Consider the following 25,313-nt stretch of genomic DNA (forward strand, 5'->3'; position numbering starts at 1 on the left):
TCTAACCTATTTGCATCATGGGAAAATGGCATGAGTTTGTCTTGAATAATAACCTAAACAAACAAAACAATATATTTCCATACATTTATGTAATACAGAAATTTGTTTATAATACTACATTTGTAATATGTATGAATTGTATAATGTATTTTCAACTGTTAACGTACAATTTAAAGGGGGATGTTAGGTGATATAAAGTCGTTTTTTTGTAGAATATGCAAATTGCCTCTTCAGAGAGGAAGATGACTAGAACTCTAGTGCAACCTACTGGAAGAAGCATTCCTAAAAGTCAATATCGACCCTTTAGTATTGCGATATGACTTGGGAAAAAAGCCAAACCTCCTTTAAGAAACAATTTGCATATGTAATTTCCCAGAAGAAGATTCCAAAGCCTATAAGTATCCTCACACCAACAATGTCACGCACCACAAGAAGAAACATTACCCCTTAGAAACTTTTCTAGAAGAGGCACATCTTCATTCTACAGGCTGGGATAGAAGATGAGTGATCAGATTGGAGCTGAATCGAATTTGCCTTGAATTTCATGTAATCCAGAAAAAATGGCTGCTGTCTGACTGCCATTTTGCTGAATTCAAAGGACCAGTAAGGGTTTTAAAAAAAATCACTCCAGTCTCTGGCCTTCATCTTCTCTTCGCAGTTCCACATCTTGTCCTTACAGTTCTGGTCTAGACTTGTCTTCACTGGTCTTTGGTCTCTGTATTTACAGATTCAGTCTGGACTTTGGCACCTTAGCACATCATACAATGAGGTTTCACATTAGTGACTGAATCTCACAGGATGTTATGATATGCGTTGTTCCACAATGTCATTAAATTGCAAGGCAAGCTCAGGTGCCAGAGAATAGACTGGACCTGTGAAGATAAAGACTGGACTGGAACTGTAAGTATCAGGAGGATATCTATGCAAGGAAGAGAGTATATATTTTTTTATTTTTAAAACCATATTTTTTTTATACTCTAGAACCTGAAAAGAGCATAATAAGGAACAACTGATTTGCATAAAATACATTTCTTGTGAATCAAATTCCCCAGATGAATTTGAGTGAATTTGCCAAATTCAAATTTCAGTAGATTTGCTAATCCTTATTTGGGATAAGTTTTGTAGTTCAGCACTTGTCAATTAAATTAAGATGAATTGCAATACTAGATACCGTTCCTGGCTTTTGGAATAAAAAGGGAGACACTTCTCTGCAAGTCGCAATAACCCCTTTATATCCCAAAAAAATGGATATAAAAAATGCATATAAAATTGACAATTGGTTTTATAGTGAAAGAGAAAATTTCAGATATCTATTTATGTAACTGCCTTGTAATGTTTTCATTTCCTGTTCTGTCCACAATTCCAAGCGGAGGAAGTTCACCGACCGCCATATTGGGACACCAAAATGATTGGTGTCTCAATATGGAAACTGCTGCTGGTACCAACCTATTGCGCGGTACCACTAGCGGAACACCGTCGCACCACACACACACTCTATACACTGTATGCACCACACACACACACACACACACACTCACACACTCTCACACACTCAAACGCTCACACACTCATGCAGCCTCTTGTGCGGTACCACCAGCTGTGCGACAGGCACGACTCATGCATGGAGAGCCCAACAAACAGGATCTCCATGCATGTGTCATGCCTATCACACAGCCACGACACATGCAGCTGTGGCGGGGAACAGCTGATCAGCCGATGCGATCCAGGAAGCTGGGCTCCCAATGCAGCTTATTCGGTAAGCGCTATAGTTTGCTGAATAAGCAGGGACCCAAGCAAATTTGCTCAACTCTATTCACCATCCACAGCACTGTATATTTGAAGAGGCTGTGGCTGGCATTGGCAGCTCTCTCCAGATCCATTCCGTTAAAATGAATAGGACTCAGCTGAAATACCAGACACAATCACTGCAAAATGGATGGCGTACAGTTGGTCATTGGGTGACCTTGGAGTTGGACCCACATGAGTCTGATATTGATGGAGTATCACAAGGAGAAGAAGGGTGTGATGTCCCAACTCAACAGCCTCATAATCGTTGTGTCAGATGTGTAACACTAGCTTAATGTTGAAAACAGATTCATGAGTTCAAAAGGATTTTCGGATGGGATCTGAAACCCTTTTGAACATGAATCTTTTTCCAACATTAGACTGGTGTCACACATCTGACAATATGCTTACGAGGCTGTTGAGTTTGTACATTATATCCCTCTCCAGCTTGGACATCACTGGTCTGTACTTACTGTGGAACCGGCCTTACTGTGTAACGTGATGATATCAGAGTATATGAGGACTATAATTTATTTTATGTTACATTAGTAAATATCTAATATATAATTGCCTAGAATACTACTTCCTGCAATTTGTGCCAACTTCCTGTCCGGAGCTAATGTCCGGAGCTAATGTCCGGAGCTAATGTCCGGAGATAAGTGACGTCAACAGTGTCCAGTGTCTGATTGGTTGCCGTCTGCTGCGAGCGACCAATCAGAAACGTGCCGTACTGTGACACACTCCGCCCACCATTTTGGTGTGATTTTTGAATTTTTAACTCACAGCAAGTTTCTACTGCGTGGAGGCGGGCCCAGTGACGTTGCTCTTCAAGCTCCTGCCGAATTTCGTCAAAAAAATGATAATACCATTTACCAAAACTATATATATTTAGTTGTGAAGTGGTTCAGTGACATTTTCACACCAATTTTGAACTTTTGTTTGGTGTTTTCTCCATATACTGCCTATTATTCACTGACTGTTATACTGAGAGACTGCCGTTTATTAACCTCTTCTTTGCCACATTGGGTATATTGCTCTATTATTTGCCACATAAGGACATTGTCCATTATTGCCCAGCAATTTCTTAAATAACAAGAATTGTCAAGAGCTGGTAAGTGCAGCCATTTTTTGTTCTTTCTTACTATTATTTATTAATTGTATTATTCTTACATTTGAATAAATAAAGTATATATGGATTCTAGACTCCCGATTCTTTAGAATCGGGCTGCCATCTAGTAATATATAATTGCCTAGAATACTACTTCCTGCAATTTGTGCCAACTCCTGTCCGGAGCTAATGTCCGGAGCTAATGTCCGGAGCTAATGTCCGGAGATAAGTGACGTCAACAGTGTCCAGTGTCTGATTGGTTGCCGCCTGCTGCGAGCGACCAATCAGAAACGTGCCGTACTGTGACACACTCCGCCCGCCATTTTGGTGTGATTTTTGAATTTTTACCTCACAGCAAGTTTCTACTGCGTGGAGGCGGGCCCAGTGACGTTGCTCTTCAAGCTCCTGCCGAATTTCGTCAAAAAAATGATAATACCATTTACCAAAACTATATATATTTAGTTGTGAAGTGGTTCAGTGACATTTTCACACCAATTTTGAACTTTTGTTTGGTGTTTTCTCCATATACTGCCTATTATTCACTGACTGTTATACTGAGAGACTGCCGTTTATTAACCTCTTCTTTGCCACATTGGGTATATTGCTCTATTATTTGCCACATAAGGACATTGTCCATTATTGCCCAGCAATTTCTCTGCAATATAAACTGCCTATTTATTAATATCTGCATTCCTGCAAAGAACTATTGCCTATTATTAACTGGCTATTTTCCTACTACCTGACACTGCCTCTTATTAACCTGTTGTTTGCCACCATCACACTTAAAGCTGTTTAGCTTAGCCAACATGAGCTCTAATAGTAAGGATACTAATGACACAGAGCCCAAAGCTGCTGATGGCGCACGTAAGATTAGGTCTGATAGAAAGTATACTAATAATGCAGAGCAAAAAGACGCCGCTGCCGCACGTAAGCGCAAACAGCGTGCTAACAAGAGTACAGAGGATAGATGCAAGCGCATGGACACTGTTAAGTATACTAATGACACAGAGTCCAAAGCTGCTGATGGCGCACGTAAGATTAGGTCTGATAGAAAGTATACTAATAATGCAGAGCAAAAAGACGCCGCTGCCGCACGTAAGCGCAAACAGCGTGCTAACAAGAGTACAGAGGATAGATGCAAGCGCATGGACACTGTTAAGTATACTAATGACACAGAGTCCAAAGCTTATGATGGCGCACGTAAGATCAGGTCTGATATAAAGTATGGTAATGATGCAGAGCGAAAAGCCGCCGATGCCGGACGTAAGCGCAAACAGCGTGCTAAGTCTGATGTCTTTCATCCCTCCCCTCATAAGCATGTTCATGGATCCTGTGTAACTGTACCTTAAATAACAAGAATTGTCAAGAGCTGGTGAGTGCAGCCATTTTTTGTTCTTTCTTACTATTATTTATTAATTGTATTATTCTTACATTTGAATAAATAAAGTATATATGGATTCTAGACTCCCGATTCTTTAGAATCGGGCTGCCATCTAGTTAATTATATTTGTATTACCAACTATGGACCATATAAAATACAATATCAAATATTAAGCAATCTAATTTAATAGTAGACCATTGTAAATTCTTATAAATGGCTTGAGGGAGTTTTAGTCAAATTGCTCATACAAAATAGATTTTCCTAATGAATCACGACATTCACAAAGACACTACTTACAGTCATGTAAAAAAGTAATGATACCCCATGTAAGGTTTTCATATACATAATGCACGCCTTATTATAAAATATTGAATGCACAGTTCATAGGAATATATAATGTGATCCATCACAATGTATCCATGTTTTGGATGTGCAAGTAGATAAGTCGATCTTATTCAGACAACCCCAAGCCAATGTACAGGCTTAAAAAGGTTTGTGAATATATCTTTGTAAAGCTTTTACCCTGAGAAAGGGTTGCTAAGGAAACTGCCAAATAGCGGGATTGTAATGTTATTTATCTCCCAATCCATAAGCTTCTTCCACAGTGAAACATTAACAATCCGACTATTGGAAGATTCCTCATTCATAACATATCTTTTTATTTCACATTAACACTCATGTGAGGATTGAAGTTGGGAAACATTGAAAATAATCTTTACCTAAATTAGTAAAAATACATGGAAATCCCCAATGCTATCAGTGATTAGTCTATGGGAATGGTAATAAATAGGCAAATATAATCAATTAGGATCTCAAACAATTCATGAAGAATAGTTGCGATTTCTCCATATATTCTTTTCCACACATTATGAAATGACGTCCATTACCTGTCCATCATACAAAAAATGGCACACCATTGTTTGCATTGAAAAACATTTATTTGTCTCAAAAAATATAAGTATACATCCATCTTACAGTTTCAATAGTCAGACGTTCACCACTTTCACCACACTGTAAAAATCCTAAATGGCAAGGAGTGGATGAGAAAAAGGGGCAGGATTCCCAAAACATCACCCAGGTTGAGGGCGTTCAGTCTCTAATATCGTGTATCTGCCTAACTCAAATTGGAACAAAGTTTCCGCCTCATCCACACCTTCTTGTTTTGGACTTTTTACACTATAGTGAAAGTTTGACTATTGAACTGTAAGATGGATGTTTACTCATATTTTTTTATATGAAGCGATGAAATGGAAATGATGTGGTGCTGTTGATTTTCATGAAACAATGTACACAACAGTGCTTGTGAGTAGCTGTATCACGCTATCAGAATTTAGGTATGAGGAACTTTATTATAGGTCCAATTTGATAATTTTACTGTCAACACCTATCATCACCTGCAATTAGGAATATCAGAAGTATGGCCATGGTGCCAGGACAAAAAATAATTTGTTACATTTCACAAATAATGCAGATCTTTAATTTAGAATTTGTTTTTCTAATTTTGAACAACATATACTGTATATAAAATATGGGATACTACAATATCTCTATACAAGCATGTTAATATGTTAATATTAAAGAAAACCTGTCACTATAAAAATGCAGTCCTCATCATTTTCCGCCTTGATTAATGCAACCTCCTTCTCTGTGGCCTCCCTTCCAACACTCTCACAGCCCTTTAATCTATCCAAAACTCTGCTGCCCGACTAATTCACGTGTCTCCCCCGCTGTTCCTGTCAATCCATTCACTGGCTCCCCATTGCACAAAGACTCAAGTTCAAAACACAAACCTTAGCATGCAAAGCCATCCACAACCTGTCTCCTCCATACATCTGTAACCTAGTATCCCAGTACTTACCTGAACGTAACTTCCAATCCTCTCCTTCTCTACTCCCCTCTTATCTCCTTTTTCCACAATCGCACACAAGATTTCTCCCGTGCATCCCCTCTACTCTGGAACTCTCTACTACAACATATCAGACTCTTGCCTACCATGGAAACCTTCAAAAGGAATCTGAAGACCTACCTCTTCCGACAGGCCCACAACCTGCAGTGACCCTCTTTCCACCAAACCGCTGCACGACCAGCTCTACCCTCACCTACTGTATCCTAATCCATCCCCTTTAGACTGTGGGCAGGATCCTCTCTCCTCCTGTACCAGTCAGTGACTTGTATTGTTTAAGACTATCGTACTTGTTTTTTAATTCTTTATACCCCATTTCATGTGTAAAGCGACATGGAATAAACGGCGCTATAATAAATAATAATAATCTGCAGGATCCAGCTGTGTGAACATATCCTAAGACTAAATTCAAATTTTGCCGCAACGCTCGGTGGCTCCATGGGGGTTTATGTCCGATCTCCAGCAAAACGGGATTCAGGTGTATAAGTCGACAGGGCTATTGATTACAATGATGCAGATGGAGTGACAGTGTGCTTTGTTGTGCATCAATTTTGGCTGTATATGCCTAGTTAAAGCAGACAGCAAGGCGTAGTCGATTATGTCTTAATGCCTGCCTCCAATAGGCATATACAACCGAAATTGATGCACGACAGAGCACACTGTCACTCCATCCGCATCATTGTAATCAATGGTCCTGTCGGCATTTACACACGGATCTCATTTTGCATGATTTCAGATGCAAGTCTCCATGAAGCCAAAAAACATAGAGGGGAAACTCAATGTGAACCCAGCCTTAACCTATATTTAAAATATACCACATAGCACATTTAGGAGGAATATTATATATTTTCTATTAGCAATTATTTTTGCTATATATAATGTAATAAATTATACAATAAAACTTTACCAAAATAATATTTTTTTTGAGAAGACCACCCCTTATCCAAACTATATGTGATAAATCAATAGGAACAACAGTCCATTTCTAGAACATGTCTCTTACCACTGAAAGGGAATTTGAGATTAGAGACCCTTCTTGGCTCAGCATATTCGATACCGTAATTGCTGGCAAATCCATATTTTGTGGATGAAACTGAAGTAGACCATTCTGACTCATTGGATGACAAAGGGAGGAGTATCCTGCGTCAGCCTCAGACAGAGGTACAAGCACGTGTTCTGGCATCGAAGGAGGTGTAATGGGTGGGATATTGAAGTCTTCATTCTCTAGACTGTGTCCAGGATAAGTCTGCAGAGTAAAAATACCAGATATATTTATTCATGTATCATGGCAATCACAAACATACTGCACTTATTTTCCAAGTAAAGTTATTTTTACTCAATAAAAGCACAAGTTAAACCCTAATAGATGATGGTGCTGCTTTTTTTTTAGTGTTTTGTTTGGAACGCTATTCCCCCAAAGGCATAACAAAGTCTGGCATTTGTAGAATTTCCATTAGGCACAGTTTTCTCAAGAATCAAAAATCATTTAATAAATTCCTAGGGCCCCATTAAGATTCTTGCAGAGTCTTATTATTGCTGTATATCTTTTTCTCCAGGTCTGGGGAAAACAAATGTAATTTATAAAATCAACATTTGATCAGAAATGCTTTTACCGTACTGGCAAAATACACGTGAAAGTTTTTACAAAAGCATCCCCTGATGGTGGAAATTTTAATACTACACAGAATTTATATACACACAATACATTATACATTTAGAGGCCAGACTAATATGAGTTATAGAACCTTTTATTGGAAGCGGCTATTACACAGATCACTGGGAGGTATAAGAAAGTGAATGAGAGACCATTCTGCAAATATCAGAGGGTTTTTACCAGGCTAAATGACATAATCAAGCAAACTTAAAACATGGGATGATTGTGGGTTACCTTCTGGTGTGAGCAGAAATAAATCTGTGGCACTCATGAACTGTTCAAGAGCAGTAGCCGTTAGGTCTTGGTCATACGATTCCTCCACGGTGCGTTCTTTTGCCATAATTTTCAAAAAAATATTAAAAAACCCAATGATTTCACTGCATTTACAGAATAATCACTGCACAAATATACATCGGGAATGCAGAATGTGAATATAGCCTTAAAGTTGTTAGAGAGTGGATCCGAAGATATAAAAAAAATAGACAGATTTCAAAGTTTGTGTTGGCAAATTGCCTTTAGATGCTGAAGGAATAAAAAGTAGCTCAACCAAGAATTAAAGGGTTACTCGTATCTTCAAAGATGGGTATAAAAGGAAAATGCTTGGATCAACAAACAAATTTCAAATTTACTATTTCCAGCTCATTGCCTAAGGGATCTGCCACTACAACGGTCTAGCTGGAGTGGACAAAGATGCGCAGTGCTTACTAACGCTTTTGTATAGAGCTTGAAAACACTGTACTGAAGCCGGCTAGATTACTGAAACATATGCTTAGTTCCTGAGCCCCGGACCAACATTGCAGTATCAAGTCCACACAGTTTGGAACATTGGTACGCCGATATCACTTGTCCAAACTGACAATCAGAAGCAAACATCCCCAAGCAATAAGGAATAAGGAAGCCAAGAGGTCAGGGAGTGGTGTGCTTCTGAAGAGAGAAGATGGGGCAACCGCTTTGTTAAAAGGGTACATATATTAGACAGAATGCATAGGTATACAAAAAGTAGTGATGCGCAAACGTCTTCGGAAAACAAACAGGCCAACGGCCGCGAATCATGCAGCTGCAGGAACTCAAACATATTATTCGAGCATGCCTAAGATACTCGGATAACACCTGAGCATGCTCAGATAACAACATATCCGAGCACATTCCCTCATCATTAGTACTACTACTTAGTTAACATTTTTTTAAACCAAAAAAAGTGCAAAAGTCATCCCTCCGCGACAAGTCCCTCTAGTATCTACACTTAGGGACCATCTGGATTGGATACATATTCACGTGGAGGTTTTTGATGACAAAAAAGTTAACTAAGTATCCTATGTATTTTACATTTATTGCTATATACTTACTGCTGGGAGTCCATGCATTATGTTTTTATTCTAGGTTATATTTGTTTGTTAATCGACCCAACATACATATGCACCTATATTTTACACTTAGACTAACAAATGTGCGGGCCCCTGTTTTTCCTTTTCCATATGTTAGACAGAGTGTACATAGTATTAAGACAATACATTTACTGTGAGGTCTACTATGAAATTGCATATAGACGTCACGGCAGCTCTGGATGTGAACGGAGTATAAGGCATAATGTAAGAGCAGAATAATGGCTGCAGCTTTGGATGTGACTGGAGTAAAAGATATGATGTAACAGCAGAATGGTAATTACAGCTCTCGATGTAACTAGAGTACAGACCTGATGTAACAGCAGAAGAGGGACTGCAGCTCTAGATGTAATTAGAGTATATAACTTGATGCAATAGCTGGATGATGGCAATGTCTCAGTGTGACAGGAGTAAAAGGATTGTTGTGGCAGCAGAACTGTGCATGTATTTCTGGAGGGGCCTGAATTATAGACATAATGTAACAGCAGATTAGTGACTGCAGCTCTACACGTGGCTATGATGTAATAGCATGATGGTGACTTCATCTCGAGGGCACTGAAGTGTGAGACATGGTGTAACAGCCGGATGGTGGCAGAAGCTCCACTCTTGCAGCTCATCAGTGTATTTGTACTGCACATGTCAGCGCATGTGCAGTACAAGCATTAGTAGAGAAAATAAAGATGGACAACGATGATCTTTTTTTCCGAACACTATGGATGGCAGAAAAAAGCACCTGTGTTCTGCAGTCTGTCCATAAATTTATGGATGCTTGATAGATGAAGTCCATACAGGATTCTGACATGTAAATCCAATCTGTGCCTATAGATATATCTCATATTCATAAACAAGACTTAAGTAAATAATTAATAAGCATGACTCCTAAGTAATAAATTATGATTTGACATAAAATATATGAAAAAACTGAAAAAAATAATGCAACCCAAAGTATTTGGGTTGCATTATTTTTTTCAGTTTTTTTACACCAAACATGGAAACCAATAATAGAAAAAGACTGTTCTGGTTCTACCTTTCCTTGAGATATGTTTTTGTTTTGGATAAAAAAAAGCAGAAGAATGGTCTCCCAGTTGTTAATGTGAATGCAGATATTTATAAAAAATGAAACCCTGCTGGGCCGTCTACTTAGGCGGGCATCAATTCCACTTTTCTGTTTGAAAAGCTCTTTGGAGCGCTCTAATTCATGGCAGATTATAGTAAATAGCTGAGGTTTTCCTTTTTTTCTCAGTGTGTTTTGCCTGCATTTATTTCTCCAACATCTAATGTTATTAAATTAAATAGTAGTGAATATGTAATATACAGTATGCCACCGAGCTCATTAAATACATATTTTACTTTGTAGACATTTAAATATTATGATAATGTGTTTCGCAGAGAACTCTTTCAGAAGTTTAAATAGGATGAACCTTATCTTTAATTTCTGAATGGAGTACATTCACAATGAAGCGCCTTTTGTCTCAGCGTGACTTAGGCTCGATAGTTTCAGAACATAATGTATTACTGCTGAAACCTGGAGTCCATTACATAAATCATCTCAACTCTCAGCAAGAATTGTCCAACAGTGCCATTGATATGTTTAAGTCAATGATCCTGAAAACAACTTTTTGTCTTACTTCACGTGTTCGACAACACTAATAGATCATCTTCATTTAAAAGCACTCAGCGGGGTAATTTATCAAGCCACAGTTATCAAAACCATATTATCTTTAAGGGCACAACTTTCTTTTTTATCTCTCATCAATTTTCTTTATTGAAACTTGTACGGATGGTTTATTTTTTACACAGTGAAGCAGAATTTGGAAAAGAAATGTATATATACTCCAGCCATAGAATAAATAGAGGATTCACTCTTTGTATTTTATTCTTAAGACCCCATACACATTAGAAATAATGTTGGCAAAACCCATTAATATTGTTGGGCTCAGGTGACCGTCTAATGTGTATGAGGCCAGCCGACTCTCTCCTGATTATGTTGGGAAAGATAAATATCCGTAACGTCCGATTTCGGACCGCTGACCCTTTTGTTCTTGGCAAAAGTTGCTGCTGTGAGGAGCAAGTGGTCTTGTGAATAAAGGAGTTGGGGAGTTTGCTGCCTACAACAACTATCTATTTTGTATTGGGCCCTCTTTGGCATTTTCCCCTCTATACACATCATTTACTCCATTATACAATCTCTATTGCAACTTTATAAATCGCTCAAAAGAAAAACTCTCTGAGAACAGCCTTGGCTCCATGTGAAGTGTACCTCCCCAATCCCGTCAAGCCATCTCTTAGTGCTCATTCTACCGTATATATTTGTACTGTATGTCACCTATTCTAAAAGTTTAAAGTTAAATTGTAACTATTTTTTTTTGTATTTGTATTATTCATCAGTCTTTAAAAAATAATTATTTTGTGTAATATACTCCAGTACCTCATCTTTCTTCTTTAGCTGCCAAACTCCATGTTGAAAGGCCTGTTTCAACTGCCTAGTTCATGCACTTTAAAAGGAATCGGTTAGCAGGTTTTTGCTACCTCATCTGAGAGCAGCATGATGTAGGAAAAGAGACCCTGAATCCAATAATGTATCACTTAGTTTACTGGGTGCCACAGTTTTGACACAATCAAGAGTTTTAAAATTTAGCATGCAGCAAACCTGAGTAAGCTGCCCCCGCCCACACCATAACTAACCTGCCCGCACCAGGCTCTATATTTACATTATCTATTGACAGCAAGCTGCTTATCACAGGAGTGGGCGGAGTTGGACTAGCATGCTTGCACTCTGCAGTAGTGTGGGCAATGATAATCTCCTGGTGATAAAACCTTTACTGTAAGTAAACTGAACACAGTCTGATACGTGACACCTCCTTGAAATCTGTATTTTAACCCCTACCTCTTGCTGTCCTCAGATTACTTAGCAAAAACTTGCTGATGGATTCTTTTTAAGAAGATTGTTAATATAATTCTCCAGTATGAGATTCTCTGCTCTCCTCCCCAATGCTCAGACACTATTTACAAACCTCCTCTCTCAGAGAAGCTCATACCGGAGTATAGATATTAGCTAGATCTGCAGTTCAAAGCAAACCATCTGCATGAACAAGGCAGGTGAAACAGCCAATTCAGCATGGAGTTTGGGGGAAAAGGAAGCAAGATAAGGAATTGGAGTATGTTACACAGATTCATAATTTTGCAAAGACTGAACAATAATTAACTAGTAAAAAAGTTGAGATATTCTGTAAAATAAAAAAAATGTTCTAAAAATGGCCCATCAGTCTTGGAACCAGATGATAAAAAAGATAGAAATTGTAGGACACCCTTTTTTTTTAAATTTATCCAAACCTCAGATTACACATGATTTTCACAGTGAATGACCAGACACGAGGATCCATTAGGCATAGGGCTAAACCACAGAGACAAGGCTAGGCAATTCTGAGGTCAATCTTAACACCTGCAAGGACTCCCAAGGTCACGACTCCAGCAGCTGATATAGAAAGAAAGACATTTTTGCAAGACTAAAGCCCCCGTCACACACAGCGAGATCACTAGCGAGATCGCTGCTGAGTCACAAGTTTTGTGACGCAACATTGATCTCAGTAGCGATCTCGCTATGTGTGACACGTAGCAGCGACCAGGCCCCTGCTGTGAGATCGCTGGTCGTGTCGGAATGGCCTGGGCCGTTTTTTGATCGTTGAGGTCCCGCTGGGTAGCACACATCGCTGTGTTTGACACCTTACCAATGACCTCGCTGACAGGACGTCCCATTGAATCGTCATGAAATAGGATCGTTGTTCAGGTCGCTACAGGTCGCCGCATCGCTGCTGCGTCGTTGGTGAGATCTCACTGTTTGACATCTCACCAGCGACCACATAGTGACGCTTGAGCGATCCCTGACAGGTCGTATCGTTGTCGGAATCGCTCAAGCGTCGCTATGTGTGATGGGGCCTTAAGGCTGCAGTCAAGATAAATACTTAAATGGTACAAGGGTCAAGACTGGCAGAGTTCAGTTGTGAGTCAATAGCAGACTGTTGGCATGGCGATAAGTAGACTGACGCATCGGAACAGACTAGTCAGGGCAGACAGGAGCCAAAAGAACCTTGTTGCTGAGGCACAGAGCAGAGGGAGGGGTCATTGAAAGGCCTGGGGCAGTTTAACATTGACTGTAATCAACCTAGAGCTGGCGCATGTGCATGACGCATGGCAAGAGCTGTGCATTGAACAAGCATTGAGCCTGGTAACAAAAAAATATTCCTTAATTAGTACAAAGAGATGGAAAAAAATAATATATGCAATAAAATGGATATATATGACCCAGTTTAAATGCATTTCTCTCCATTTACCCAAAACTTTTAACAAATACTGAGGCCTTGTTCACAAGGCACAGATTTGCTATATGCAATTCTGTTACTGATTGTGTAGAAAATCCAGGGGAGAAATTTGCATTCATCGCTTGAATTTCTGCCCTAAAATGGTCAGTAGATCTGCATTTGCAAGGCCCAAATCATCTTAATTACAACTAGTAAACTACTTTTCAAAGAAGAATCCGATTCCTCACCAAAAAAGAACATGCCGCGGATTGTACAATTTGCAGTGTCTTTATTATTCAGTGGTAAAAGCTCTTATATTGTAAAGTCCCCCATTTACATGGTGGATTCTGTCAAGATTTATTCTGCATCCAAATCCGAACTCTTCCATGTGTGAACAGGCCCGCTATAATAGTATGTAGAGAGACAGGAGAACCGACATATTGAGACTTCTATGAATACATCACTCGAAAATATCCATCATTAAATCGAAAACCTTACTTACGCGGGCTCCAACGACAAGCAATGTATACAATAGTCACTTGTGTGCTCATGTGAAGCATCTTTTTAATTTTGAATAATGAAGATGTCAAGCCAAATGCTAGAGTAGTTTAACTTAATTAGATAGTCTATTTTTACAGACTGCTTTTTATTTCCTATTGAAAATGTACTTTTCTATGCAAGGCAACAAGAAGTATTCTGTCCATAATGAATACCTCTGGGAATGTAGACACCGATCATTACAATCTTGCAGTGAAACTGGTTTTAGTAACTAGTTTAGGCTTGCAAGACTTTGCTAGATTAACTCAATCAATCAAGGGCATACCATCTCAAAGAAACATTCAACACACAAACAATTAATTCAAAGACAAATTGGTACATAAGAAATTCCTCTTGCCAATGTGATACAAAGATGACTCTGTTTATGTACTGTAGGATATACAAAAAATGTTGGAATTAGGAGGGAGAGATTTTTACTTGTTTAACATATTTTTTCCATACTCGCTGGTAGTACAGTAGTAATAAGGCCTCACTCAGATGGTCGTGTTATTTTACCAATATGGTGCTGTGAGATTATTGCAGTAGAACCACAGGGGATCCCGCGGCTACAACCAAAATACAGACAGCGACACTCTGCTACAATTTGCCCATGTGAATGAGGCCTTGGGTATGTGTTTTTAGTTTTGCTAAGACAACTTATACATTTTTTATTTGACAACACTCTGGTTACACAATGTAGCTTTGGAAAGGTCTTTTTGAGCTTTTTTAAATTGCAAAGTAAAGAGACGTATAAGGCCTTGTACACATGACTGTATATAGGAACCATGCTACAGAACTCATAGTACCATATTATAGGTTCCTTTAATATTATACAGTTGTGCACAATTCTGTACAAATTTTTTCAAAAAAATATATGCTCCATCACATGCCATAATACAAAGGAATCCTCCCCTAGAATTACTGCCCTTAAAGGGGTTGTCTGGCCTTTGTCAATTTGTACCAGGCATTTTAAAGACCCTTTTAAGACTTTGCGACAAGTGTAGAGAACCCCACCAATGCCTTCTGGACAACTGTCGGCAGTCTTCCCCATGATTGTGAAGCCTACTGAAACAGATTAAGGGACCTTAGGAAGCCTTTGCAGGTGTTTGTTGTTAATTATTTTAATTTACTGAGATAATGACTTTTGGGTTTTCATTGTCTGTAAGCCATAATCATCAACATTAACAGAAATAAGCATGTGAAATAGATCACTCTGTTTGTAATAACTCTATGTTAAGGGGCGAGTTCCCACCTCTGCACAGCAGGAATCTCGAACCATCTCCGCTGCGGTCTCCCATTCTTCTCCAGCCGCAGTGGAGCCTGCTGAGCGGAGACGTCGGTCTCAGCGTCTGGCTAGGCCTGATACGGTGTGGATGGTTACTGCTGCCTTTCCAGTCTCGGCCATTGTAGCCAGTACTGGTCAGCGGCGAGCAGATGTCTCTGGGACTAAGTCCTGCTTTTCCCCTTCTGAGCATGCCCAGGGTAAGTCCTCTCATTGGAGGTCAGGAGTCACATGCTCAGGTACTACAGCAGCTCCCATTGGTCCTCTAGGAAGGTCCTGAAGTGGCTCAGGTACTGTAGCAGCTCCCATTGGTCCTCTAGGATGGTCCTGTAGTTGCTACAGCTATAAAAGGTTTGCATGGCTGCACGGCCATGCGCTTGTATCAACTAAGTTATGTGTTCTGTGCCAGTGTGGTCATATGTATGCGGTTTCAGGGTTCGGCTGAAATAAGCCCCTAGAATACCGGCACCTCCGGTGAGGAGTTTTGTGTGAGTGGATTCAGGGCCTGGCTGAAATAAACCCCTAGAATACCGGCACCTCCGGTGAGGAGTTTTGCATGTGCTATTCTGACTGCATGACCACTGTTCGCTCTATTTGGTAGCTGTGTTCATCTGTGAGGTTAACAGGGCACAGCGTTCTCTTGTCTTAAGTGACTCTGTGAAGTAACAGAGTTCACTTATACCACCATATAGTACCGTCAGTTACTAGCAGCGGGTTTTACTCCTGCACGGTGGACCCCGTGTTGCGAACACACCTATTACTCTATAAATATATATTTGGTGCGTTCCGCCAAACCTCAACACTCTATATAATATATGAGTTTCACTTTTTGTATTTAAGAACTGAAATAAACCAACTTTTTGATGATATTCTAATTTTGTGAGAAGTATCTGTATGCAAGAAGAACTCAGTGCTCAAACATAGAATATCAAGGTGATTTAATTGAGAGTTGCAATCCACAGTGAGAACTTAATGTTTTGGTCTGTGCATAGACCTTCCTCAGATGCACGGATTGCTGCCAGAGAACAAGCTTACAAGGCTACTTATGGAAGGCTTCAGTAGCAAACAGCGCAGTAGAGGAGTGGAGAATCCACCATAGATGTTGCGCCTCGGAAAGCCTAGTTTATTTCTTCTTGAGTGTCTATATTGGGATCAATTCATCATTGATTTTGCATCATTTCTCTGGTGTATATATGTTACAGTGACTTTTTTTATTCGTGCCTTATTCATTATTTTAGTTGTGTCTTTAAGTACATTTTTCTTGATTTCATCTGTGTGCTTTTTTTTGGAGTTCGATATTAGGGGCATAGTTTTTTATTTTTACATTATAGCCTTAATGGTGATTTGCCACTTTTTGAAATGTAGCAACATTTTTACGTAATTATACTGCGGCACCCTAGTGGAGTAAAAAATCTCAGTTGAGAACATTTTAAGGGACTGTGTGACTTTTCTATTCTATCAGGAGCAAAACAAGGAAAACAGTAAAAGAAAAGAATGTATGAATTTGTGCTAAATTCGTAAAACATTGGGTGCAATGTTGATAAATTTGGAGTAAAACCAATGCACAACAAACTGTCCCCACAGGTTGTCAATAGCAGGTTAAAATACTCTGCAGCTCTGTCTGGATGCTGTAGCTGGCTGTCATCTACTTTGTCGTCATCTGTAAGAGGATGTTCGGTTAGTAAAGTAGGACCAGGAAGAGCCCGGTCTTGCCCGGAAGATGTCAATGTGCTGCACCACTGGGGTGATCCTTCTATCATTCAAAAGTTTTCTATTCTTCTTAAACCATATAATAGGAACTAACAACCAATAACTCCACAGCTGCTGTAGAACTTCATAACCCACAAACCACATTATTTATTATGCTTTTCTTATATAGCGCTATCACATCTGCAGCTCTTACAGATATTATCGTCGCTGTCCCCGATGGTGCTCTCAATCTAGATTCCCCATCTTTATGTCTTTGGAATGTGGTAGGAAACCAGAGAACCCGTGGAAACCCACGCAAACACGGGAAGAACATACAAACTCCTTGCAGATGTTGTCCTTGGTGGGATTTGAACCCATTGATCAGAGCAATCAAACCTGTTCAACAATTCTTCCCGTCCTATCGCCTTGTCATATTTTTTGTGAGCTCAAATAGGGTTATATATTGCTTTGATATCATGGTCAGAACAGATAGCTGTGGGCAGAAATGGCACCAAGTGGTTTACATCTGCCGCACAGCGCTACAGAAGAGATTTGCAAAAGGAATTTACTAACCACTAATATAAACCAGTGGTATCAGAATATAGTGCCAAACAGACCTTTGGGACAGTCTCAAAAATATCATTAATTTTCACTGTATGTTGAATTTCGTGGCATCATTCCAAAGTTGGCTTTCTGTAAAAATCATTTCAATAGTTGTACTGTGTTATTTGCTTGCAGCAACATCACAGAAACAGTAGTGAACCATATGTTGCTACTTAGCAATTTTCTATGTAAGTCCCAAGGCGAAGAGTCTGGCTAAAAGTTAACCTCTTCGTTTCTTAAGAACACAACTGAACATTATGAAAACCAATATCATTACAAGGGACTAAGAATGATCATGTGTCTCAATGTAAGGTCACTCTGTACATAACTAGGGGGTTCATATATCAAAAGTATCATCTGCATGAAAAGTTCTATGTTCTGAAATCTGCAGGTCTATTCTACATTTTTGCATTTTTATTTTTTTATTTTCTTAAAAGATGCATTCCTAAATTGTTCATATCTATGTGAAAAATAATTTTCTAATAGTTTACAAAATGGGCTAAACTTGCACCCAGCTTCTTTATAGGTAATTTTTTCCTTGATTCTAGTTATAGGGTTGTTCAGTCTCCTTGCAAAAGCTTTCTCCAACTGTTGTCAGGGAGAGAGGCAGCAAGCAATGACTACATGGCACTAATGGGAAGGCACTTACCCTGAGTTAAAGGCATTAAAGGCGATAAGGAGACTGCTTGGAAAACATGAATATGGGGGGATTATACCTTAAAAAGATTTGGTTTATCTTGAAAAATGTTGCACTGTAACCACTGAGCCTGTGTAGGCTTTTGCTGATTACTGACTTGGCTATATTCCTATATGCCAATAAGTTTTACTGAGAAAGAACATCTATTTTGTGGCTGTCAAAGCCAATGTTGTATATTAGACAAATATGGATTTCAGGTGCCAGCATAATATAACTATATTGGACTTTCATGGGAAAAATAAACAATTACAAAATTGATATTAACTGGCTAGATTATAGGGAGATTCAAATAAGCCAATGCACAACAGTAAGGATCTAGATATTGAAGTAATGCTATATTAAAAGCAGTGCTCATAAAGGTCATATACCTGCTGCATCTGAGCTCATAATAACCAATACTACAAAGAATTTAAATAATATTGCTCAAGAAGATAACTACAAATACAGTTAGGTCCATATATATTTGGTCAGAGACAACATTTTTCTACTTTGGGTTATAGACATTACCACAATGAATTTTAAACAAAACAATTCAGATACAGTTGAAGTTCAGACTTTCAGCTTTCATTTGAGGGTATCCACATTAAAATTGGATGAAGGGTTTAGGAGTTTCAGCTCCTTATCATGTGCCACCCTGTTTTTAAAGGGACCAAAAGTAATTGGACAGATTCAATAATTTTAAATAAAGTTTTCATTTTTAGCACTTGGTTGAAAACCGTTTGTTGGCAATGACTGCCTGAAGTCTTGAACTCATGGACATCACCAGACGCTGTGTTTCCTCCTTTTTGATGCTCTGCCAGGCCTTCACTGCAGTGGTTTTCAGTTGCTGATTGTTTGTGGGCCTTTCTGTCTGAAGTTTGGTCTTTTACAAGTGAAATGCATGCTCAATTGGGTTGAGATCAGGTGACTGACTTGGCCCTTCAAGAATATTCCACTTCTTTGCTTTAATAAACTCCTGGGTTGCTTTGGCTTTATGTTTTGGGTCATTGTCCATCTGTAGTATGAAATGATGACCAATCAGTTTGGCTGCATTTGGCTGGATCTGAGCACACAGTATGGCTTTGAATACCTCAGAATTCATTCGGCTGCTTCTGTCCTGTGTCACATCATCAATTAACACTAGTGACCCAGTGCTACTGGCTGCCATGCATGTCCAAGCCATCACACTGCCTCCGCCATGTTTTACAGATGGTGTGGTATGCTTTGGATCATGAGCTTTACCATGCCTTTACCATACTTTTCTCTTTCCATCATTCTGGTAGAGGTTGATCTTGGTTTCATCTGTCCAAAGAATGTTCTTCCAGAACTGTGCTGGCTTTTTTACATGTTTTTTTAGCAAAGTCCAGTCTAGCCTTTTTATTCTTGATGCTTATGAGTGGCTTGACCGTGCAGTGAACCCTTTATATTTACTTTCATTCAGTCTTCTCTTTATGGAAGATTTGGATATTGATACGCCTACCTCCTGGAGTTTGTTGTTCACTTGGTTGGATGTTGTGAAGGGGTTTCTCTTCACCATGGAGATTATTCTCTGATCATCCACCACTTTTCTCTTCCGTGGGCGCCCAGGTCTTTTTGCATTGATGACTTCACCAGTGCTTTCTTTCTTTCTCAGGATGTACCAAACTGTAGATTTTGCCACTCCTAATATTATAGCAATTTCTCGGATGTTTTTTTTTTGTTTTCGCAGCTTAAGGATGGCTTGTTTCACCTGCATGGAGAGCTCCTTTGACCGCATGTTTACTTCACAATAAAACCTTCCAAATGCAAGCACCACATCTCAAATCAACTCCAGGCCTTTTATCTGCTTAATTGAGAATGACATAATGAAGGGATTGCCCACACCTGTCCATTAAATAGCCTTGGAGTCAATTGTCCAATTACTTTTGGTCCCTTTAAAAACAGGGTGGCACATGTTAAGGAGCTGAAACTCCTAAACCCTTCATCCAATTTTAATGTGGATACCCTCAAATGAAAGCTGAAAGTCTGAACTTCAACTGCATCTGAATTGTTTTATTTAAAATTCATTGTGGTAATGTCTATAACCAAAATTAGAAAAATGTTGTCTCTGTCCAAATATATATGGACCTAACTGTACAAACAGAAAATATGCCACCTGTGAACCATTAATGTGGTTGTCCCGCTAGATAAAAAGTTGTGTGTGGATGTGTCAAGTGGCAATAGAATGTACATATATATCGTATTTGGCAGACTATTAGATGCTCCGGACCATAAGATGCACCTCAAATTTTGGTGAGGAAAATAGGCTAACATTTTTTTTTAAGTAAAATGGTGATGTGTTGTAGTCCCATTTTATGGTAGCTTGCCTGGGGTAGGCGGCGGTTGAACGGGGTTACAAGAGACATGGTCGTTGCTTCAGGAGGTTGGTGGCAGCAAAAGTGGGGCAATGCTATGGGTTCTGGGCTGGGAGGAGGGGATGTCCTGGCGCTGCTCTCTTAAGATGTCGGTGCTAAGTGATGTCCCGTTCCCAATGATTTACCTGAGGTGGCTGCCAGAGGCGGCTCATGCGCACACTGAGATCTATGGATATTCTGTGACCCTGCTCCACCATCACTGACCCACCCCTCGGTAAGATACCTTCGAATTATAAGACATCTAAATTTTGGGAAAAGAAAATGAGGCAGTGGAAACCCAACCTGACTTTAAAACTAGGATTTATGAGAGGTCAACTGGTGTGAACAAAACTGCAAGGCACTGGTTGGACCAGTGTCATTACACATTTGTAAAGCAGAGATTGCTACAATTTTTGTTACAAATACCACTGTGGCTTTGACTTGAAACTTTTTTTTAAATATATTAGCAAGTGGTTCTTAAGTGACTCAAGGAATAAGGAGGTTCACGTAGGTTCCTCTTGGGGACCAAAAGGGCTTGAAAAGGAAGCTAATTTTCACTAACGAATGCTAACAATGATATGACCTATTGCTCAACTAATTAATTAAACTAATCTTAGAATATTTTACATAGCCAGAAATCTATAAAATCTGTTATTAAATTGAATGCTGTATTTGTAATTTATCTACAATGTATATCGTCTAATATATGCATCAAAATAACTTTAAAAATGCTTAAAGATTTCTTAAATAATAGTAAAATGTTACATACCACAGCTGTAGTGAGAAGACGACGCAAGAACATCTACATTTCATGATTTAGTTAAAGGCTCATTATAAAACTTTAACTATCGATATTTGTGAGGGGTACATTCAGATCACAGCCAGAAAATGCTGGTTTAAATACAACAAATTTTATATCAAACATTTTTATACAAGCTAAATTTCCTTTGTATAGACATCTCTGCTCTGATACCCCTTTAGGCCAGACTACATGAAAGCCACTAATTAAAAAGAACAGCATTTGCTACTCTATGTACTTGCACAGCGACAATTAGGTTGTGAGACTAGAAAGAACTGATAGTACAAAGTAATAATTAGGTTTAACAGCTTTGCAAATGCGTCTATATAAATATTATACTGAGACAATGTTCCATAGAAGAGCGCAGCTGATATGTCGCTCTTCATGTTATTAATGTTCTTTTCCCTTGCCTTTTGTGTTTTCATCTCATTTAGTCAAGGTATTGAGCATACCAGTCATGAAATCAGTGTTATTAGGCTATGTACCTTCTTTTATAGGTTTCTTTAGCGAAACAAAATGAATCTAGAGCATACAATATTCTTGTAAACTCTGATCAATGAGTAATGGAGATTGCAAGTGAGAGTGACTGTGTCGTTACATACTTTCGCACATATGGATATTGTCATTGGCATGATCACAGTGAGGAGGAAATTGAATGAAGAACTGTTTGATGAGCAAGCGCTCTACCCATCATTTTAAAGATGTTTTCTGGTATTAAACAAGAAGCCTGCAGTCACTCTATATGACTACAGACTTGTAAATTCTCAAATCATGTGCACCGCTCGCTGTGAGGACTCTACGATGTCGGTGTTGGCAGCAGCGGTCATGTGATGACAAATATGGGATATGCATACACCAGGCCACATCCTACTCTACTGAGCGAGGCCGGAAACAGTCTATGTGGCTAGGGAAACATCGCATACTTGCGGTCACATGATCGTTGTTCCTGGCTCTGGAACCAGAGAATACTCACAGCGCGCAGTGCACACAAAGTAAGGATTCACAAGTCTGTAATCACATACCTATATTTTTGATACATTATAGGTGTCATTTCTGGGGAAAAAACATTTTCGACGGCACGCTACAATGATTGAAAAATCTCAGATATAGGCCATCAGGAAAAGCCTTTATTTGTTTTGTTTTATATACACTGTGCTTGCAATATGGACTATTGCTTCCTTGAACATAATGACAGTAAAAACAGACAGCCATTAAAGTTAGAGATTAAAGGATCAGGCAGAATTCGAATTTGCCAGTTTGCATGCATTTTCCTGAGAAATTGAATTTGCAAAGAAGTTATAGTCCTTCTATTTAATGTCCGTTATCATGCTCTAGCATCTCCCTAGACCCCAGAGCATAATAAATGTCAAATGAAACAAAAACAAACTGATACTCACCTCACTGCCCACCTATCTGGCTCCTCTGCTCCTCACCATAACCTGTCCGATTCAGTCCTCATCACATATTCTTATCATATCCTTACCATGAGCACTAAATCTCAAAGCTAGGCAAAGACTTTTGACTCTGATGAGGTCCGGGACATTTTTGTGAAAATGTATATAAGGTCACTACATCATGATGTCACGCCCAGACAAGAAATCTAAATAGTCTGCATATTGGCGAATGCAGATTTTTGCAATAATCAAGTATATTTGAGCACAATTCACTACCACTTGAGTACCGTATAAATTCGAGTATAAGCCAAGGCACCTAATTTTACCACAAATAACTGGGAAAACTTATTGACTCGAGTATAAGCCTAGGGTGGGAAATGCAGCAGCTACTGGTAAATGCTCCATAAAGTTGATGATGGGCCCCATAAGATGCTCCATACAAAATACGCCCCATATAATGCTCCATAAAGTTCAAGATGGGCCTCATAAAATGACCATAAAATGCTCAATACAGTTTATGCTGATTCCCATATACCGTATATTGCTGCTGCAAAAAATAATGAAATACTCACCTCTTGCCGCTGACCGCTGCTCCTCAGCGTCCCTGTCTCTCTGCACTGACTGTTCAGGTAGAGGGCGCACATTAATCACTTCATCAAGCCTTCTGACCTGAATGTCACAGTCAGAGGATGCACAAGACATGCAGCTGTGGAACAGGGAACGGTGAATATTGCAAGTACTGGGGGTCTATCTGAGGACAGGCACCTAGCCCCTATAGCGCACCAGTGTCCCACAATGCTCAATGCTCAGGACCCTGGCACTTGCCCTGGTGCTAATGCCAGTCGCCGGCCCTATCAGCAGTCACCAGAACACTCACAGAGGGTGCAGGTGTGCGAAGATGACCAGGAAAGACCAGGGAACACCCGCACTGCAGCGGAGAACAAGTAAGTGGGACCGTGACTCGTGTATAAGCCGAGGGGGGTCTTTTCAGCAAAAAAATGTGCTGAAAAACTCAGACTATATACAGTATATTTACTCAACTCTAGTAAAATAATTTTATACAAACATAATTAATATGTGATAAAGTGTGCCAGCTCAAGTCTCCGTTCTGATTTTTTAGGCTACTCCGGCTACTTCTGCCATTTTTAAGAGGTTTTAAGAGTCACATTATACAGAAGATAAAAATCATGATAACTATAATGATCCCTTAATTTGTGCACAAAAATGCTAAACTATTACATCAATGTGAGGATATTATACGCAGCAGCCCAAGTATTTTTTAGTCCTTTAATAACAGGGATTGTAGGTGGACTGAGATAAGGGTCAAAACCTTATTTTATTTATGCATTTTTTCTAACAATTTCTTTATACTGAAGGTATTAGAAAATCACAAAAATGTACAATAAAAAATGATGGTATTAAAAACAAAAATAAAATTATCATGTCAATGCATCATTGGCAGAAAAAAATGGAAATGCAAAAGTTCAGGTAATGTGAAGAAGAAAAGCTACATCTTTAAAATCATCAGATTAAATTTAGTCTATAATAGCAGATATAGTATTTTGAAAACATTGTAACTTGCCATTGGGAAAACAATCAAAGTTGAAAAACAGAACAACTGATACAAAGATGAGTATGCATAAATGATTCTGTATGGAAATGGGGCAGAACTTTGAAAGAGTGAGCCATGAGGAAATTAGAGGAAACAGCAGAGCACCATTTCTATTTTTGGGGCTCTTAAATGGTAAAAAGGTTTTGGATTAATCGCTTTTTTTATAGTTTAAGCGATTTATCTCAAGTAGTGGGTTGGCTTGCCTTGTTATATTGCTTAAGTTTTTTCGTAAAAACAATTGGAGGAAACTAGGTGGCAAGATGGAAGTTCTTAGATTGAAGGACTAGAAATATGTTTCCAATTCTCTATTCTTCATCTAGTTCTTCAGTTATATGGTAAAATATCAACATCTAGCAATATAAAGGCAGGATCTGGAGTAGACATTGGAATAATGTGAAGTGGGTTGCTTAAATAAAACTGCACTCAAAATTAGCAGACGGAGAAATGTTGACAAGAGAATCAACATCAGACCCCTCCTCCAATCCCTGGCACATAGCAAGGTATCCCGGATTTATATTTGAAATAACTTTAATGGGAAATAATATTTTCTGAAAATGGTAATAATGAGAAGAACATTGTAGTGGGAGTACGGTGCGTGGTCACTTGGCAGCTCTAAAGAGGGTTACCATGAACAGGCTTGGTGCTAGCTACTCTGTTTTGCAGATACTAGGAGTTATCCTGGCCTTCACCCTTTAACACCTAAACAAGGATTTGGATTTTATAAGGACCCCTAACCTGGGACCACAGAGTTAGCTGACATTTGGTGGTACAAGCTGACAAGGAGAATAGTCCAGTAACTGGGTTAGAATCAAAAGGTTGGTACAGAGACAAAATCACA

The 25,313-nt window shown here is 39.1% G+C and overlaps 1 protein-coding gene across 2 annotated transcripts in view; it reads right to left on the reverse strand.

Annotated features, from left to right (window-relative positions):
• The window catches only part of TOX (thymocyte selection associated high mobility group box), a 422,063-nt gene that overhangs the window by 181,167 nt on the left and 215,583 nt on the right, over positions 1 to 25,313 (reverse strand). For both annotated transcript variants that reach the window (XM_069731383.1, XM_069731382.1), the window contains one exon: positions 7,181 to 7,423. In XM_069731383.1, the coding sequence (XP_069587484.1) occupies positions 7,181 to 7,423 (243 nt within the window). The remainder of the gene's footprint in view (positions 1 to 7,180; positions 7,424 to 25,313) is intronic.

This window comes from Ranitomeya imitator, chromosome 6 (assembly GCF_032444005.1).
Source record: "Ranitomeya imitator isolate aRanImi1 chromosome 6, aRanImi1.pri, whole genome shotgun sequence".
Classification (NCBI taxonomy): Eukaryota; Metazoa; Chordata; class Amphibia; order Anura; family Dendrobatidae; genus Ranitomeya; species Ranitomeya imitator.